Raw genomic sequence first — 19,130 nt, 5'->3', positions numbered from 1 at the left:
ATGCTACCTATATACATACGTACCTATCGTCGGCGTTCAATTTGTCAACTCCTCTCGCTCTCCTCCTCCTCCTGCGAAACTCTCGAAAGACGAGCGGCTAACAATTGCATTTCACGGAAGATTGTTTGGCTTCCGGAGAATTCGACAAATTGAAACCCGATGTCGCTCTCCTTTCCCGATATAGAGAGCCAACTCTCTCTCCTCCCGCCGGCCCGACGAGCGACGATTGTTTTTAAAAGAGAAAAAAACTCATCTCCGCTCGAGTTTAATTCGCGTCCTCGCTCTCTCTCTCTCTCTCTCTCTCTCTCTCTCTCTCTCTCTCTCTCTCTCTCCGCCCCGGTTGCGAAAAATTGCTAATCTCAGCGGTGGAAAATTCAAAAGAACGACTTTTTTCGCTCGATCCTCCGGGATCACCAGGCTTTTTTACTGCTCGGCTCTGCAGCGAACGACGTACGGGCATTCCAAATGAAGGTATTTGTAGGAGAGTTTATGAGATTTCGATGGCTGCGCCTTCGCTCTCTCTATACACACATACACCGAGAGGCAAGCAAAGTCTCTTGGCTCGGCTTCTTCTCTCTCTCTCTCTCTCTCTCTCTCTCTCTCTCTCTCTCTCTTCCGCTCTGGGCTGTCGGCCCTTAATCTAAAAGTGCTGACAAACCGCGAAACTTTAGCCACCGGTGAACAAACACGAAAATAAATCGATGCTGCTCGCCCCCCCCCCCCCCCCGCCACACTCGACTCGCGGGTTTATATTCAAACTTCTCGCAGCTAGCGCGCGGCGGCCCGGTCTTTACTCGCTCCTTTCTCTCTGTTACCCGATCTTTTTACCCGGCGTATACTTCTTCCCCGGTTATGTACTTCTTCTTGGCCCTTTTTTCCCTCCTTCCTTCGTCCGTGTCGGCTTCTTCGCCCGCAGTTTTCTGCCGCCGCTGATTAATGCGCCACGTGCGCAACTTTCGATGTGCCGTCTCGATTGTTTACGGGAATCTGATATCGCAGCGGCAAAAAAAAAGAATAAATAAGCGCAGAGCATAAGTTCAGCGGGAGGTTTGAAGTAGTGGAGAGGACGTGTCGCGAGGACGGTGGGGTAATTAAATTAGCAACGCCGGACAGGCAGCTCTGCGGTCGGAAATAATTTGTGCGCGTATTTGCTGGACTTGCGAGTAGGAGATGCGCTTCTGCTGCTGCTGCTACGTCGAAGGGCTTTATTTGCTCGGCTGACCGCGAGCCTGAATATTGTCCGGAATGATTTGATTAAAGCGAAACAATTCGAACGCGAACGTGTCTCTCGCGGATATGGTTCCTCGAGCCTTATGCGTATAAGAAGAGAATAACCGATATTCCCACTACTTGCCCGAGGAAATAAGTAAACATACTTCGAAATTTCGTTTATAGCCGCGCAGACCTTCTAATAGTCCGCTTGAGGAGCCGGAAAACGAGGTCACGACAGCGAGAAAACGACAAGATCAACACGAGATTTGCTTGCGCTCTCCCGACAGCGACTTGTACACATATAAACACACGCATCCTCGAGAGACCTCAACTTGCGCCGGAATCGGTTCCTATGCGAATTTCACGAATTGCGTCACACCGACGTTAATCCTCAGAGAGAGAATATATATCGCTCGTAGCGAATCGGTGAATTTTTAGACGCGCAATACCTTGTTTACCGGAGCGCACATCCGAAACTATATTGCGGCCCGTGGGGGTATGTGTATATTATGGGCGGCCCACGTAACGGACGAATATTGCAAAAGTTTTTCGGTTACGCGCGTGTATGGATCATCCTGAGCAACAAATTGCAGCGTTGTGTAATGTATATAGACGCGAAGATAAACAAAGCTGTCGCGAGGTTAAATAAAGTCGAGGGCAAAGTCAAAAGTCTTCCGAAAGAAGGCTCCTTAATTTTAATTCGGCCCGCGCGCGACGCCGTACAGCGAAAACTCGAGAGTAATCCCATAGGCGCTCGCCTCATAAAGTCGCGGGAGCTAGGTGTCAAATTCAACTGCGAACTTTTTACCCTCTTAAAACAAGTTTTCCCTTTTAGCGCTGACTTTGCTGCCGCGCGACGCCTTTCGAGAGACAGAGCTGCGAGTACGGCTTAAGTCAGCCTGAAAAATAATAATAGCGATCATTGCCGGAGCCGGAGAAAGGTTCTCCTAGAAAATAGCGGTATTGTCGTTAATTTCGCCGCGAAATTCGAATTATAAACTTTGCTATATAATACTCTCGGGCCTTTCGCTACTCTTGCGGCGCCGCTGTAGAAAAAACGTCGCGCGGATCGATCACCGTGTTTTCCCGGCGCGCACGTCCATCAGCGTCGTCGAATTTTCGCGCGAGACTGGGCTATAATGCGCGCCGAATAGACCGCATCCGGTATCCCCCATTGAGCGCGGCCAAGCATCCGTGGAATTTTCTCGCCTTTGTCTAATCAATCACGCTCTGATTGTTTCGAATTAAAAATTCCCGCCACGTCCCTCGACTATACGTCCTGACAAAGAGCCTCATCACACGGTATATATCCAAATTTTTCGAAAAAGAGATAAAATCGAACGCGCAAATGAATATCTCATTGAGAATCTATAATCCTCTGACGCCACTGCTGAGCGTCCATGTGCCGACTGATGAGCTTGGACTGTTCGTCTCGCGCGCGTGAAGCGAATCTCCGACGAGCCACCGCGTCGTCGTATAGTCTCGGAGTACGTGCGCGGGCCGACACGTATAGGTATACTATATAGGTGTGTGGGCGCGTAGGATAAAAGCGACCTCGCGGCCCACAACATTATACGGTATTAACGTCTGCGGCCGGTCCGAGTAATCGAATAACGATAAATTTGCATCCGCGGTTGGCCATCGCGGCCCCGGAGAAATTTCCGACCGCAGAAATCCGCGAATCCTGCGGCCCTCTGATGCTGCATTTCATAATCTTCCCCCTATACAGCGTGCGTGAGGTTTTGTCTCTCTCTCTCTCTCTCTCTCTCCCTCTCTCTCTCTCTCTCTCTCTCTCTCTCTCTCCTCTCCTCTCTCTCTCTCTCTCTCTCTCTCTCTCTCTCTCTCTCTCCTCTCTCTCTCTCTCTCTCTCTCTCTCTCTCTCTCTCTCCGCATTCGAATCGTATACGCGTTGGCTTGTGGGCTGCTGCATGGAGATGACGAGTCCGATGTGCATGTGTACATGTAGCCATAGTACTGCTGCTGCGTCTGACTCGTGACTGACGTTGGCTGTCGGTCTTATGTCCGGTTCTGCTCAGTCTCTGCGCTGGACACGTGTGTGTACGTCGAGAGCTCGATCGAGTATATATTTGATGGGATAACAACGCCGAATCGCAACGAGAGAAAAATAATCGCCCGCAACCTGGAGAAATGCGCGTCACGAAGTAGCAGCGCCGATTGCCTCACTCTCTCATCGGGGGTAGCCAGCTCGTGGGGGTAAAAAATAGCCGGAGCTTTTTCTCCTCGGCGTGATATAGCCTCGGGAAATGATTATAAATGAAGCCATCTCCAGCGGGAGAGGGTAAGAATCATCGCGGACAACAAAGTAAGAGTAATCGGCGCCAGATGTGAAAGTGCTGTTGACGCTTAAAATTATACCCTTGAACCCGACCCCCTCTAACCTTCGAATTTTTTCTTCTCTGTTGCAGGTAAGTTATATCACTCGGACTTCTCAGTGCACATCCGCAGCGTATAAGCGAACTAGAGTGAGTATACGCACAAGGGCAAGCAATTAAAAAGCCATAATCAAAGTCCGTCGTCGTCGTCGATCGGCGGGTCATTATGCAGCCCGCGGCTTAAATGCGCAGCTGATGCTCACCTTCGACAGCTGGGCTCTCAGATAGGTGTGTCGGCAAGCTTCTCCCTCTGGGCGTGTTCGATCACGGCTTCGCTCTGAGCTGATGGGGAAACTCCGACGACGACGACATTGACACCGATATCGGGGGATATCATGCGCGGGAATATATTAAACGTCACTTGCATGCGCCCACGGGCTTACCTAGTCGCTCTTTAAGAGCAGAGCAATATAGGGGGTGGGAGAGAGGTTTCAATTTGCGGCTAACTCGGCTCGGCTAGCTTCGCAGGTGCGGCTGCTTTTTTCTTCTTTTTCAAACTCAGCTCTGATAGCCTCTTCCTAGAAACCTTTATACTGTTTTCATAGGTTATAACAATATCCAAGGACGCTTACGTCCAAAATTTTTCCCCACGCGATCGAGAGCTGTTCCAGCGCGACCGCTAATCCGAGAGCCGATGAATGCGTGATGCGCCATAATGAATAAGTATTAACGACCCCTCGCGATTTGATCAGCCGGCAGCGGCCGCGTTGCCGCGCACTAATGAAGCATAGAAGGCAGAGCGCGCGCGTCGTTTTGCATAAATTAACGCGCTTGCGTTCTCCAGCGCCGAGACGTTCTTTTTTTTACACGCCAGCGCATGCGCGTGGCGCGAATAATACCGCCGGCAGAGCGCGTGATTAAGCTCGCGACAATGGGCTGATCATCGCGGCCGCGGCGAATTGGGTCGATTTTGGAATGTTTGCACTTGCGGTCATATATCCTACGTTCATATACGCGTATGCGTTGATCAATCGATGCGCGTTGGTGTGAAAAACTAGTGCCTTATTGGCAGGTGAAAACTGCGCTGATTACCTGCCGCGCGTCAACGAGGAAATTAATATCGGACGGCTCGACTGCGCGCATTGTAATTTTCCCGGCGGAAAATTCAGTCGCCACTCTGTACAGACTGTAGCGAGCGTCGAGTCTTTGTTTCGATCCTTTGACGCGACGACGAGGGGTTTATTACGCCGCGCGCGAGATATGGGACTGGCGCGGCCGAATCAGCTTCTGTGCGTATAGTCGATTCGCGGGTAATTTTAATTTTTCCAGCAGCTCGACGATCGCACCGCTGTAAAACAAAGTTTTATTCGACGTCTCTCTATTTACCCGCCTGGAGAGAACATACGGCGAACCGGTCGGAAATTCATTTTTAATTAATCCTCGCGCGCGCTCGTCGCTCCGCTCTTTACACGTATCTATTTAATTAACTACCGATGTAGAACACGCAGTGTAGCGGCGCAGAGAAAGAACTACCTTCGAAAACTCGCTCCTCTCTCTCCATTCATTAGTGTACAGCGCAGATAAATAAATAAAACGAAGCTGCGCAACGCGCGGCTCGTAAATCCGAATTAAAAAGAATCCGGCGGGGGGACGGACACGGTACAAGTCAAATAAAATAGTCCGTCGCGTTAAAAATCATCAACGCGTGTAAAACAAGCCGGAAAGCCAATCGCCGGAAGAGAGAGAGAGCGTGGAGCTCGATTAAATTTCACTCGATTAGATCGGGGAGGCAATTTCGACTCTCTGCCTATCGCGCATCCCTCTTCTTTCGCTCTTTCTATGCATATAACACGCGTATTAGCTTTCCATATAAATGCGGCCCGAGATGTACCGGAAGCGGAAAAATACCCGGGCGATATTCAAACGTGTATTTTTTCACTTTTTTTCATACTCGCTATAATCAAACAGACGAATGTGCGGAAGAGAGTCGTTCCGCGCGTGGATGAGCGTAATTGAATTTCTGCAGCAGTGTAGCCAGAGTTGAGCCAGAAGGTTTATTTGCGCGCGTGTGTGTATACGTAACGCGTGATCGAACATCGACAAAAATCTACTCGTTCACGCGCCAGAGAGCGATGTATATCGCGATATGGAGCTATTAAAAATTTTGCATAAATACGCGAGAGCGTACGTTTTTCGAGGGCGTACGTGAATGCCTCTGCTGATTGAGCGGTACTTCAGGGACTAGGAGGAAATTTTTCAGCGACAGACGAGGGCTTTTTGATGCTTTGATTATAACATCGGATGTTGCGCGCAGAGTGGCGGAAATACGCGCTTTCATGTCTTATTTTCCAGATATGGCTCTAATTAATCCTTTTTTTCTCGAAACGATGATGATTCAGGTATGATAAAAGTCAACGCGACCCGGCGAGTAAATCGAAGCGAGCGCGCTGTCGGATTTCATAATACAGTCGCTGAAACTCGCAATTTCCGGCGTCTTGGCGACGATTCTCTCTAGGCACAGTTCCCCCGAGAGAGAGAGAGAGAGAGAGAGAGAGAGAGAGAGAGAGAGAGAGAGAGAGTCGTGGATTAAGCGTTGCCGCTGGTAACGCGAGCCAGCGATAGCTCGGCTGACCCGATGGAGTATGCCGTAGACGAGAGCCACTCCCGATCAATTTTTACCCCTGCATCAAAATAAACAAATATCCCAGGCGAGAGCGAGATACAGCCAAAGTCGTTGTCATTCTCCGCAGCCGCGCGCGACAGCGGCAAGTGTTAAAACCGGCCACTTTCCAAACTCCGAGCAGTACTAAAACCGGCAGTTTCGCTCCTCGCGCGGAAACAGAGACACACACATACACGGGGAGAGAGAAGTAGGCTATACACACTATGGCGTGGAGGTGCAGGAGGCACTCAAGATGCCGGGGCACGTCGAGACCCTTCATATAGCCCTCCATAATCAACTGCATACCGCAGTGTTACCGCGCGACTCTCTCTCTCTCTCTCTCTCTCTCTCCTCCCTACCTCCCGCATATGAATGCGAGCTGTACACGTGCGTGCAGCCCGCGTCGTGCACTAAAGCGGAGCAGCCGGTGTCGCACGTGCGGCCAATACAACCTCTCGCGCGCGGAGGCTGCTTTCCGCGTATCGCACGCGACTCTATTGCCGCTGTAAAACGACTGCTTTAGAGCTGCTCGATGCGCTCTCGAGACGAGGCTTGCGAGCATTAATCGTGAGATTTAGTGCGCCGAGTTACCGCTAGGTGGCGCTTGGCGGTTTCGAGCTACTCGCTAGTGAAGTAATAGGCCTCGCGAAATACGGAAAGCTCCCAGTGTGTATACGCAAAACCGCGGAAGAAAAGTCTGCAGGCGACGATCGAGAACAGCGCCGCGTTTACGGTTTCAATTTTTCGGCTGTACAGCGTCGCGGTGTGCTATTGTTCGATTTGCATTTTATTGAGTGCAATTTTCGCGGCGAAGCCTTTTTCCCCCTCTTACAGCACATGGCAGTAGCAGCAGCGTCGTTGTCTCTTCTGGGATTCCTATGGCTTCTGCCTGGGAAATTGAATTGAATCGAGGGTATATCGTGGAGGAGTGGAGGGGCTGTATTAGAGTCCGCGATGAGAAACAAATTTTTTCATTTTATTTATAGATCGCGCGCAGTAGCTTATTATCGGCTATCGCGACGCTACAAAGGTTATTGACAAACGCACTGCTGCTGCGTCGGAGGATAATAATAAGAAACTTCCGGAGTATATACAGCTGTATCCCCCCCCCCCCCCCCCCCCCCCGACAAACGAGGGAGATACTGCGCGCGCGGGGCAAAAGGAAAAGAGGCGCGCTGAGCGAAACAATGATGAACGGCAATATGGCAACAATTTCGATGTTTTATTGGCTCCTGCCGCTGATATCGGGGGGATGTATAAAGGAACAAAGAAATATCAAACCGAGCGGAGTTCAGCTTCCCCAGCCCCTCTGCGTCTATCGCATATTTTCCTTTGCTCAAAGTTCAAGGTATATACAGTCTGTACTCGCTACAGAGAAGTGAAGCGCTCGAGGAGGAGGACCGACAAAGAGAAGACCGCGAAGAGATGAGTATTTCCTCGAAAGAGACGTGCTTCTGACACTTCCTACAGCCTTCGATGACCGTCATCCTCCTTGTATATTTCTCATTTTGTTTATACGCTGCGCGAACTCGATAAAAAGTCCCTGTTCTCTAGCAAGCACGTTCTAGCATAAGAGCCGAGAACAAACAAATCTCTCGCGCGAGCGAATAAAAGCATTGTCCGCACGGGGAATAACGTACGGAATTCTCCGAACTACGCACTGTATACCACTGCATGGTGTTTACCGTATCGAGCTCTTCCCTCTCTGTCTCTTCGTCGAGCGAGAAAAATACACTCTCCGGCGAGACGCGTGAAAATAGATCAGCGCGCTCGGGTCCATCTCTGAATAAATAGGGGATAACGACAACAACGCATCGATCTTGTTTGCGCGACACTTTGAACTCGCCCCACCGGCTGATTATGTTTGACACTTGCTTATACACGTAGAGGTCGCTGCTGCTGCGGTAATGGGATTATAAGGATTTTCGAAGGAGCGAGCAGACTTACGGCTATGGATACACGCAATCCATTAGCCGTTGTTTAAAAACTGACGCCTCACGCGATCAATCTTCGTGTATCCGTGTCTTCGAGGGGGCCGAGTGTATGATTTCTAAATCCAAGAAGGCTAAATTGCGTTATATACGCAGCTATCGAGGATCGTAGTCGGTGAAGCGTTAACTTATCGGGGACTGGAGATGTGCCGCCTTATATTCTGACTCGTTGACGATGAGGGAATCGACGAAGAAGAAGGTGCTCGAGGTTTGCACAGCTAACGGATGAACAAACTCGATTTATTTCTCCGTTTGCTCAGCGAATGGATGCCGCCTATCATCCGCCGCGCCGCTTCGTTTCGTATCGCGGGTGATGAGGGGGGATGTATGAAAAAAAAAACAGAAAAATTAACGCGCGGCCTGGTATATAAGAGAAGGCCAACAACGAGAGAGTAAGAGAAAAAAGAAGCCTCGACAAAGACGAGCTACTTTTTCAGCGCCCACGCTCGCGGACAATAGACAGGACGCCGGCTATCGCGCGGCGGGCGCAAAAATTAACGAGAATTCAAGCTCGGACGGAGCCATTGAGAAATTCTCCGCAGCTTTTTTCGGCCCGCGCGCCCTTTTCAAATTCAAGCGCGCGAATTTTTTTCCCTCCGCTCTCCTTTGTATTAAAATGCGGGATAATAACGGCTGCGAGATCTTTGTATTTGAAAAAATAAAACTGCGCCACAAATTTAACATCGACTTTTCGAAATACACGATAGAGAGAGAGAGAGAGAGAGGGAGTGACATTCGAATTCTATTACACGTCCCGAGCGGCGGCAAACTCCTCGCGCTCGATAAACGCCGCGTGTACAGTGTGTATGTGTGTGTGGCGCAATTCCGTCTCGCTGATGCAGACGACCGTAAATCAGGAAGCACATCATCCGCTCTGCAAAAACGATTACCGCCTTCAAAAGTCGACTACTACACTACCGCGGATCTCGCCCTTCCGGTGTGTATACGTGAAATATAAATTACGCGGCGTACACGTATAAAAGTAGCGCAAAGTGAAGGGAGAGTAGATGCCGCGTATACTGTACCTGAAACGAGCTACGGGCACACGACGACGATGCGTATTAAGGAGTGAAATGTGTGTGTGGGTAGGTGGGGGTGAACTCGGTTATACACACACACACAGGCACACAGTGGCGAGGGGTAAGTCTGTCCGCGGGAGCAGCGGCACGTCCTCGCTCTCTCGCTCTCCCGCGGGAGTATATCCGGCGTATCAGCTTTCCGGCACGGGCAAACAGCATCAGGCCCCTGGCTTCGCCTCTATTCTCGTCGAGGGGTAGTCTATCTCTCTCGCGCTGCTAGTGTATAACCAGCCGCTTGGCGCAAATATTGATACGAATCGCGAGCTTCTAATCGGTCCGGGTTGTGCGCGCAAATTCGAAAAACTCGAGTATTCAAATCTTCGCTTGTAGTACACGCGAGGGATTTATACCAGTGGATTCCGGGGGTGGGAAAAAATTCGCGTTTTGCATATCGACAAGCGCGCTCTTAATTATGAAATTCCGCGCAACCGTCGATCGGACAGGGGAAAAAAGAGAGATGCTGCGCAGAACTCTCGAAAGAAAGCAATAACTATCGAAGAACTCGTCGAAGAACAGGAAAGACGACAGGGTGGTAGAGTGGTAGAAGGGGAGTGGGGACAAGCAGCGCTCTAATTCGCAAGCTAGCCGGCCGAGCGTTAAGGCACTCGGTCCAATTAATGAGTACGTCCTCTCTCTCTCTCCTCTCGTTATTAAATTTTTTGCGCCGCACGCGCCGACGCGCGAGTAATCCGGCGATCGGCCGCGAATTTTTCTCCCCCCCGGTCATTATTATTTCCCGGACGATGCACCATAACCGTGCCCGACGCGCCGGCATTGCTGATCAGTGGCGTGCGCGCGCGGTGTCGCCGCTACTCCGACAATGGAGAATGGGGCCGCTCTGGCTTTGCCGGCGAAACAATGAATATTCACTGGCTGGGAAGGGAATGCTCACTGATCAGCGATCTGCGATCGGTGTATACACTCGGTGTGGAAAGAGTCACCGCTAGATGGCGTACGACACGCAAAACGCTTCCCGCTGTGGAGTCGATCGGCTCGGGATAAAGTTTAGTTTCGTCGAGACAGTACAGGCGATGCGGAGGGAAATCACGCGAAATCGACACCTCATCCGATCGACCGCAGCGCGACAAAACCTGCCTTGTCGTCCTCATCGGACATTCCAGCGCTCGCCCCCCGTATAGACTGCAGCGGCGAATCTCGTCGTGCACGCGTGATTGGGCAAGTTCTCGAAGGGCGAAATAGGCGCCGGCCGGTGCTCGCGCGCGATCGAACTCTCCGGTGTATGCTGGAGAAAGAGCGAGAGAGAGAGAGAGAGAGAGAGAGAGAGAGAGAGAGAGAGCGAGAAAGAGAGAGACGGTCCAGTGGTGGGGGAGAAGGGTTGGAAGAAAGGAGGAAGCGCATCGGTTCGGAGACTCGGGGGAAATCACGTTTGAAGTTCTCTCCCTCTAGCTGCTGCTGCTTCTGCGTATAGCGACACGACGTGCAGTCCCGGCTTTTACTTCCACCGGCAGTCCGTTGGAATGATGGCGCACTGCTGCTGTTGGTTTATACTAAAAGTATAAACCTACCGCCGCGTCGACTTGCTTTTTTCTCTCGACTCTCTCCCGAAGAGATATAAATATAAGAGAGGGAGAGAAAAAAACGGAGTAAAAATCCAAATTTTCCAGTATACGAACGCGGCAATCCTTTCACGCCAGAGCGTATCCGAGCGAGCGAAAGGAGGAAATAAAGTCTCCTCGGTCCGTCGGCGGCGGCGGCGGCTACAAAAGTTCGTCCATTAGCGATAACAATGAAAGATGGACACGCCGCGCCGCCGCTGACAAACGCAGCCGCTTGTTTTGGCGACGACGAGCTACCGAGTCAGCTAGAAATCGTCGTCGACGTATTTCCGGAGCTAGTGAGAGTCGTCGGAGAGCAGGCCGGGGACGTTTTGACGCAGAGCGTGAAGCGTCTTGCGAGGACGCGTTTGACTGATGATTATTGGCCGCCCGGACAGACCGACGAGAGACGCGCTGCCGAGTGATTAATCGCCGAGGTACTACTGCTCTCTGCTATGCCTGTTTGCGTGTACGTATACGGGATTTTAACGTCTTCTACTCGGGCTTCTCTTTTTCCAGCGATTAATTAATGGGGGATACACTGCTTTCGGGCGCATTTGTCAACTTTTGAATTTCCCGCTCAAACGTCGAGCCGGTGAAATTCCAGAAGAACTTTGCTCAGAATCGAAGGAATAATATGAAGAGAGCAGCCGGCGAGAGAGGAAATAACTTCCCCGAGAGAGTTTTCTTATTAGACTCGCCGCGGCGTAATTGGTCGGCAGAAAAATAGCCGCCGGGCGTTATCGGCGGCGCGCCACAAGTCAACGTGTGTACGAGCGATAAAGTGGCCTGCCGCCGAACTTTTCGAGGTTCGGCTATTATCGAGAGCTGGCCGGATTAAAATGTGGGCCAGATAAAAGCCGCCGGATAACTTTTGTTTTCGCGAAAAAAATCGAGCCGAGGAGGCGGACACGTCGGCAATTATCCCAGGACACATCCGGCCGTTACGGCAGGGATACACACAGAGCGAGTGTACACAATCCGATTTAGAAGCGAGCGCTAATTAATCGGCCATCTCGAGGAGGCGGCAGTGCTTGCCTGCGCGGCGGTCCAATCGGGCTAACGTCGCCCCGAGTTTTCTTCTAGTGCCGGCTATATATACCGATGCTTTTTATACAGCCGTGTGTACCGATATCCGGGGCGATACGAGCGTGGAGAAACTTTTCCAACCGTCTCTCAATTAGCCGCAGCGGACTAAACAAATTACTCGAGACCCGCGTGCGCGGATGAAGAGAAGTCGCTGAGACCCTAGGCCGAATAACGAGCTTCCACGGCTGCGGCGTCGCTTGTCCGTCGAATTAACCTTCGAACCGCTCAAAGTGAATTCCTCTCGCTCGTAAAAGACACTGCTCTCGCTCCTCGCCCTCTCGGCGGCATAAAAATCCGTCTACGTCGTCGGGGGCTCTTATTAAACGACGGGCCGGAGGAGTAAAAAGAAAGGAGACCAGAGAAGCCTCTCGCCGCTGTATACAGTAGTAGTAGTCTCGGCCTGAACTTTTGCCGCTGCGCGTCACCGGAGACGACGACGACGGCGAGGAAGAAGCTGCTCTCGCGAAGACAATCGCAAAGAAGAGAGGGAGAGAGGGTAGTAGAGCCATCGAGCGTATAACGCTGCGGCGGAGATGCGAAGCAATTAAATCCACCTGCCGGGGACACAGCAGCGCGGCAGCCTTGGCTAAAGTTGCGTCGTTTAAACTTCTCGCGCTCTTCAAGTGAGCCGGCGAGAGGGAGAGAGAGAGAGAGAGAGAGAGGGAAAGTCGCATGAAAGTCGCATTTGTCTCTACCGGATGCCGGCGACACTGTGTTGCTACCGCTGTCGTTATCGTCCTCGCTCACTCGTCGAGGATGTGTCAGTCAGGAAGTCTGAGCAACCGTTGTCCGAGAGAGAGAGAAAGAGAGAGAGATCAAGTTCCCTTCAATTGACTGACCGAGTATCTGGGCGATATGGGCTAGAGGCGAGTGTATATATCTTGCTGCACGCGTAAGACAAGACGGTAAATAGCCAATATTCTCTCTCTCGGCCTTGGCTTTCCGCCTTTTGCTTTCGCAGCAGCAGCCGAGATTTAACGCAGCGCGCGGCTCGTATGGAAATTTACGAGACTATTCCGCGTGTAAGCCCTAACCAGGTGTGGCTACACATAAATTTCCCATCCTCGCGCATATTTCAGCCGGCACCGCCGTAGGTAAGCAACTTATGCGCCCGCGCGCGCGTACCGAGTTACTGTTTTCTCTCGTTCGCAGTTCAGGTGCGGAGATCGATGCCGAAGCTCGCGGTGTATGACGAGCCGTCGTGTGTTATATAAGGGAGACTCGCGCGATTATTCCGCGGAGGGTTGCTTAATTGCTTCCTTTTTCACGCCGGGCTGGAATTAGCCGCGAGGAGCTGCGTCGTCCTTCTTCATTTGGCCCCGCGAGTGATATACGCGGCTCCTTGTGAGAGCCCTATACTCTGCGCGCGAGAGAGATTCGGCTTGTTTATAGGCGAGAGTCTCATGATTTCATACGCTGTGTGTGTATAAAGCTCGACGGAGTTTATTTTTCGCGAAAAAGGGGCGTAACGACGTTAACTCGGGAATTAATCAACAGAGACGAATATTATGCGAGTATTGAATATTCTCGCTGTATTAAAATTCGATTTATCTCTCATAATGCCGGCGAGAGAGAGAGAGAGAGAGAGAGAGAGAGAGAGAGAGAGAGAGAATCCTATTGACGTAACCTGTGCCATTGCTGCTGCTGCAAACACGTGTATTTGCATTAATGCGCGCGACCGGATGGGTTAATAATTTCGCGTCTAATGAAAATCGTTTCGCGTATTAAATATCGCGCGTACATGCATACATACAAACAAATAGAAATATATGGAAAGAGGTATACACGCGGTGCTGCATAAACCAATACTTTACAAACAAACGCGCGGAAACTCGCCTGCGTGCTAGCGAGAGAGAGAGAGAGAGAGAGAGAGAGAGAGAGAGAGAGAGAGAGAGAGAGAGAGAGGGCCCTTGACTATAATTTGTACAACGCGCAGCTTGCACCCAATAAACTCTCGATCTGAGTGTGCAGTGCGTTCTCGATTGATCTCGCTCTCTAAAAAAATCCAGCCTCTTCATCATATCCTGGAACGCGTTCGAAAATGTATACGTATCCGCGTCGCTATTAGCGCGAATTTATCAGGAATAGAAAGCAATCAAGCGCCGGGCGTTAACTACCGAATTCGTAGTCAGAGAGCCAAGATAGTATAGGGGGGAGAGAAAGGCTCGCGTCGACGATTATCCTGATCCATTAACCCTCAAGAATTATTCCGCAGGAGGAAAATTCGACAAGTGCAATCGAGAGGATAGTAGGTAGGTAGGTATTCTTTTTGCCTTAGCCAGAACTAATTTCGGGTTAAGTAATTCGGCGGCGGCGGAGGCCGAGCAATTAGGGAAGGATCCTGCGGGGCCGGCTTGATTTAGAGCGGCTCGCCTCGGGCAGCACACACGCACACACACATACATAGGATGGAGCAGCTAAGACTACGCGTGTATAGGTATATAGAGTGGAGGCTCGTGCTGCGCGCGATGTACAGCCGGAATTAGGGGATGTGTGCGAGTAGCGAAACTTATGATTCGCGCAAGTGAGAGTTGGCTAGCGTTTTAGATGCGGGCATCTAACAGGTTGGAGCTGCGAGAGGAGAGTCGTCTGTGTGTTTCGCGTTTAGATCAAACGAATAACGCTCGCATTCGACGTTTATTTTTAAAAAGCTCGTCGCTATCCGGCCAAAGCCGATACGCTATGCTTTCTAACATTAATCAAAACCATACATCCCGGCAGCAGCGTCCATTCGAAACGTTGCCCGGACATCAAAAACAGCAGAAAGCACATCTCATAATCACGGCCGCATTACCGCATCGTTCAAACCGCCCCCGCGTCTCGTTTCAATCCTGGCACACAGGCGCAGCTTACGCACTGGCGCGTCGCGTCCAATCATCGCGAAAGCAAAACATACGCGACCTGAACCGCCTGACTTTTATCCGTTCGATCGGTCGCCATTATCGCAACGCGCGGCCATCAACCTTCCCTCTAAATATATCTATAATGAATCGGCGCTCGCGCAAGCGCGAATTGCCGTCCATGCTATACATTGGCGTTCTGTTAATTTTATTCGGCCGAGAGGCCTAACAAACCTTTCTCTATAGCGTCGAATCATCAGTAGATTAACGATAATGACGCCGCGCGACGATGATGATGATGATGGTGATGGGCCGCTCATTCGGCTATGAGCGATTAGAATATCGTTACTGTGTGCGTTCTGCATAATAGCCCGCAATTGTCGCATGCGCGCTGATGCTTGGCCTAGCGCGAAGGTTAAATTATTTGAAAACGTTGAAGCGCGCTCGGAAAAACAAGCGAGAGAGAGAAAGAGGGAGAGAGAGAGAGAGAGAGAGAGAGAGAGAGAGAGAGAGAGAGAGAGAGAGAGAGCTGGAAGAAACCGTCGCCGCGGGTAAAAGCGGAATTATTCGCGTATACATAGTGTGTGTGTGTGTGTTTTTCTTGTGACCACGACATCCCGAAAATCGCGGGTAAAAAATCTAATTAAGAGAGAACAAATGCTGCGCGTATATAAATATTACGTGACCCGTGAGTAATTGCAGCCGCTGCTTTTCTAAGTGGAGACGTATAAACATTCGTTTATTTTTCGTTATTCATCGCGAACATTTTTTTACATCCCAAAAACACTCGTCATCCATCTCACGGGAAAATCGAATCCGACACACGCCAGAAGAGACCCACCGGCGTATAGCATCACCTCATTAGGATCCGATTCAAACTCCCTCTCGCGTCGTTTTTTTCGCGCCACTCTCTCTCATCCATATTTAAATTATTCAAATCGACGTATTACCATACTCCATTGATTTATCGGCGCGCGAGCGTCTCTCCTTCCTTTTTCCTTACTCCTCTTATTCGGTGTACGGAGTCTATGCTAAGTGTTTATACCGATACGAGAGAAGAATCGGTATTGTAATGAGCATCGCGGAGGACGAGGAAGAGAGGTTATGTTAATGCGCGCAGGGAGAGAAAACTTAATCTCATATACTCGAGCCTCCGCGCCGGAGAGGAAAATCTTTTTTTTCCTCGTGGGCTCAATCTGCGGAGCTTGATTGAAAGGGATTTTCAAGTGTATACGATAACGACTCTGGCGCTATAGCAATAATATTCTAATACCGATCGGATAGAGCTAGGCCTCGAAACCGCAGGCCAAAAACCAATCGACTAAGCCGCACACACGTGTCCGGCCGCAGAGAGCCAATATGGCATTTGCTACACTGCGTCGGCCTTGTAACGGAAGTTGGAAACATCGTCGGTCTAAATCAAACCGATTAATCTATTCGATTCAGCGCGGGAATAAACGAGACTTATCTTCCCTCCCCTCGTCACGCGCATTTGGGAGAGGAGCGAAAGAGCAGCCGTACTGGAGAAAGAGAGAAAAAAAGCGAAGGGTCTGCGTTGAAAATCCTTCTTTTCCGCGAGACGGAGCAGGTTGACCTAAACGCCGGAGCTTTATAGGTTGTAAAGTTGTAAAGTGCGAGGGGGAGAGAGAGCGAGTTTGGCGAGGCAAGGCCATTAGAAGCCCCGTCCGTCTGTCTCGGCGTAATTGGACGCGCGGGCGCTGACTGTTGCTCCGCTGCGCTGTTTTCAACGACGTGGCCCGCGACTGTGTATGGGTTTATTTTATTTTTCCTGCTTTGAAGCTCTCCTGTATTTTTATTCTTCTTCCCTTCCAAGCTAAGGGTCCTGCCGCTTCTGCCGCGCAAATTGGCGTCGCGGAAAACTACATCCCCAGCGCGCTCTAATTTTCCAATTATCATAACAGAGCTGTTCGAGAGAAAAGCAGTCTGTCGATCAACAAGTTCGATTCGGCCGCAAACGCGTTTCTCCGTCACTCCATCATTTTTCGCGGGAAAGAGAAAACACTCGCTGACAGTACACACACGCGCGCGCAGAGAGAGGAGAGAAAGTCGACAGCCGCCGCGCGGCAAATTTTCACTCGGCGGCGGCGAACAACGTAACAGCCCTCGACGCGAGTTTTTTCCAGAGAGAGAGAGAGAGAGAGAGAGAGAGAGAGAGAGAGAGAGAGAGGGGGAGAGAGAGAGAGAGAAAGATTTAGAGGCATAGCAGCGCGGGCGCGGCGTTGTTTCGGAAATCCGACGTATTGATGAAGTTGCGCGCGCGGGAGAGAGTTTCGGGGCGAAAAACGATTTCGCCGGGGATTGCAGCCTTCGCGGGGAATTTCGCGCTGATTCGATGAAATCGAATTTGATCGACGCGGAATTCACCGCTGCTGCTCTGTGTGTTGAGCTGCATTAGCGGCGAAAAGAGGATGGCATTTTTCTCTTATACGCGAGAGGAACAATTTTTATACGCGCTCGACGGGCGTTTTTCGACGAATCCAGTGTTATTAAAGCGCCGAATGTGCTTGTGTGTAAAAAAGGAATTTTTCATCAAACATTAGCTCGAATCATATTTTTGCTTTTCGAGCGCGACGCAGCTCTCGTTTGGGTTTTTGACTGATGTGGAACTTTAATAACATTACACGAATATGCGAGGAATGTTTTTTTCGAGTATATGCTTTAATTGGCTGCGAATACTACAAAGCGGGATATATCACATGTGCTTGACTCTTGAGTATAGACTAGACATAAACTAGTAGTTTATGTAGCGGTTCATCCAGGAGAGGTAGCTGGACACTCGGCCGTAGACGTCGGGCAGACCCTCCCAGGCGAAGGAGACGACGCCGATTTGAACGCCGTCGCTGACCAGTGGGCCGCCGGAGTCTCCCTGTATAAACGACGAAATGAGATTTTTGTCGAAGTTTAAAGTATCGTCGACCAATACGTACGTGAGTCGCCATATTCTCGTCCGAAGCCGAAGAGGTGCAGAGCTGAGCAGGTATGATGGTGCGGTTCCTCGAAGTCTTCCACTCGTTAGCGCACTTATTCCGCGAGATCACCTGGAGCCTAATGTGCTGCAGCTTCCGCGGCGTGTAGTTGTTCGGCTTGAAAATTCCACTCGTATCCATCAAATGTCCCAAAAAATAACGATTCGAAACTCAGTACATACCCCGTAGCTGCCCCAGCCAGCCAAAATCGCCGTCGCCCCTTCGTAGCTTTTCGACTCGTCCTTCGGAAGCTTCACCGGCTGGACCTTCTGCGTGAATTTGATGTTTTCGACTAGTCGAATGAGGGCGATGTCGTTCACGTGTATGTAGTCCCTGTCCTTTTAGGCAACAACAGAGAAAATAACAACGATAAATTAACCAGAGCCTCGGCGGCGTATTAAAAATTCACTCACATAATCCTCGTGCTGTATCAGATAGGCGACTTTGTATTCGTGTCCACCTTCGCCTGTCACGAAGTTCGTACCGACCAGCACCGTCGCCTCTTTCGGATCCTTCATCCTACAATGGAAGAAGATTAAGTTTCGGTGAATAATTCAAGAGAGAGAGAGAGAGAGAGAGAGAGAGAGAGAGAGAGAGAGAGAGAGAGAGAGAGAGAGAGAGAGAGTATTATTGTCGGTTTGTTCTGTATACATATTGACGCAGTGGGCAGCAGTAAGGAGCCAGTGCTCGTTAATTATGGAGGCGCCGCACACGAACTTGGACTTTCGCCTGAGGGCCGCCTGGTAAGGATAGGCGCCGTCGGGGGCATCGGTGCCCCCCAAGTCGCTCTGGCCTGTTGCGGCATTTAAATTAGTGCTATTGTATATATATTCCTGCGATGATTATACCCAGCTGTATATATTGTTATTCTCAAATCGCACACTTACCGTAGGCGGACACAGCCAAGCAGAGAATCGCGAGGAGCTGCTTCATGTCTCTCACCAAAAAAAAGAATGTTCCTCTAATGAATGACGCCTACTCGCGGAGTTCCTCCGCTTTTTATTTTCCCATTTCTGATCGTAAACGTCCCGAAGAGACGTAATTTTTATCGCGATAACGCGCTACGCTGATTTACCGCTTACTCTCCTCTTGCGCAACAACGCTTCGAAACGTAAACGCCACGTTGGCTCTCGTAATTGATAAAACAAACATAGAATATGGCTAGAAACAATCCGAAACGATAATACGCTGTGATTTACTCGGGGACGTAAAGAGCCGCGATGCTACTTCCTGAATAGCGCGTCGGTGAAATACGAGCTATAAAGTTCGTAGCGACGCTGACGCTGCTGATGTTTATCGTTATTGCAAATATCGGTTCAGTCGCGATAAAACGAATTCGTAATAATCGCCTCTGATGCTTTCTCCCGCGAAGGAAAAAAGT

At 50.4% G+C, this 19,130-nt stretch overlaps 2 protein-coding genes across 3 annotated transcripts in view; one reads left to right on the top strand and one right to left on the bottom strand.

The window, feature by feature from the left end:
* LOC100121596 (CUGBP Elav-like family member 4) overlaps window positions 1-19,130 on the top strand; it is a 566,446-nt gene that overhangs the window by 290,132 nt on the left and 257,184 nt on the right. The gene's annotated exons all lie outside the window — the stretch shown is intronic.
* On the bottom strand, window positions 17,421-18,768 carry LOC100121376 (chymotrypsin-1). Its single transcript, XM_001604941.5, has 6 exons — window positions 18,637-18,768; window positions 18,401-18,542; window positions 18,163-18,268; window positions 17,932-18,087; window positions 17,711-17,866; window positions 17,421-17,649 (listed from the first exon to the last, which is right to left on the bottom strand). The coding sequence occupies exons 1-6, from the start codon at window positions 18,680-18,682 to the stop codon at window positions 17,515-17,517; spliced, it is 741 nt and encodes a 246-aa protein (XP_001604991.1). The 5' UTR covers window positions 18,683-18,768; the 3' UTR covers window positions 17,421-17,514.

Source organism: Nasonia vitripennis, chromosome 1 (genome assembly GCF_009193385.2).
Source record: "Nasonia vitripennis strain AsymCx chromosome 1, Nvit_psr_1.1, whole genome shotgun sequence".
In the NCBI taxonomy this organism is placed as follows: domain Eukaryota; kingdom Metazoa; phylum Arthropoda; class Insecta; order Hymenoptera; family Pteromalidae; genus Nasonia; species Nasonia vitripennis.
This window is presented reverse-complemented; position numbering and strand designations above follow the sequence as displayed.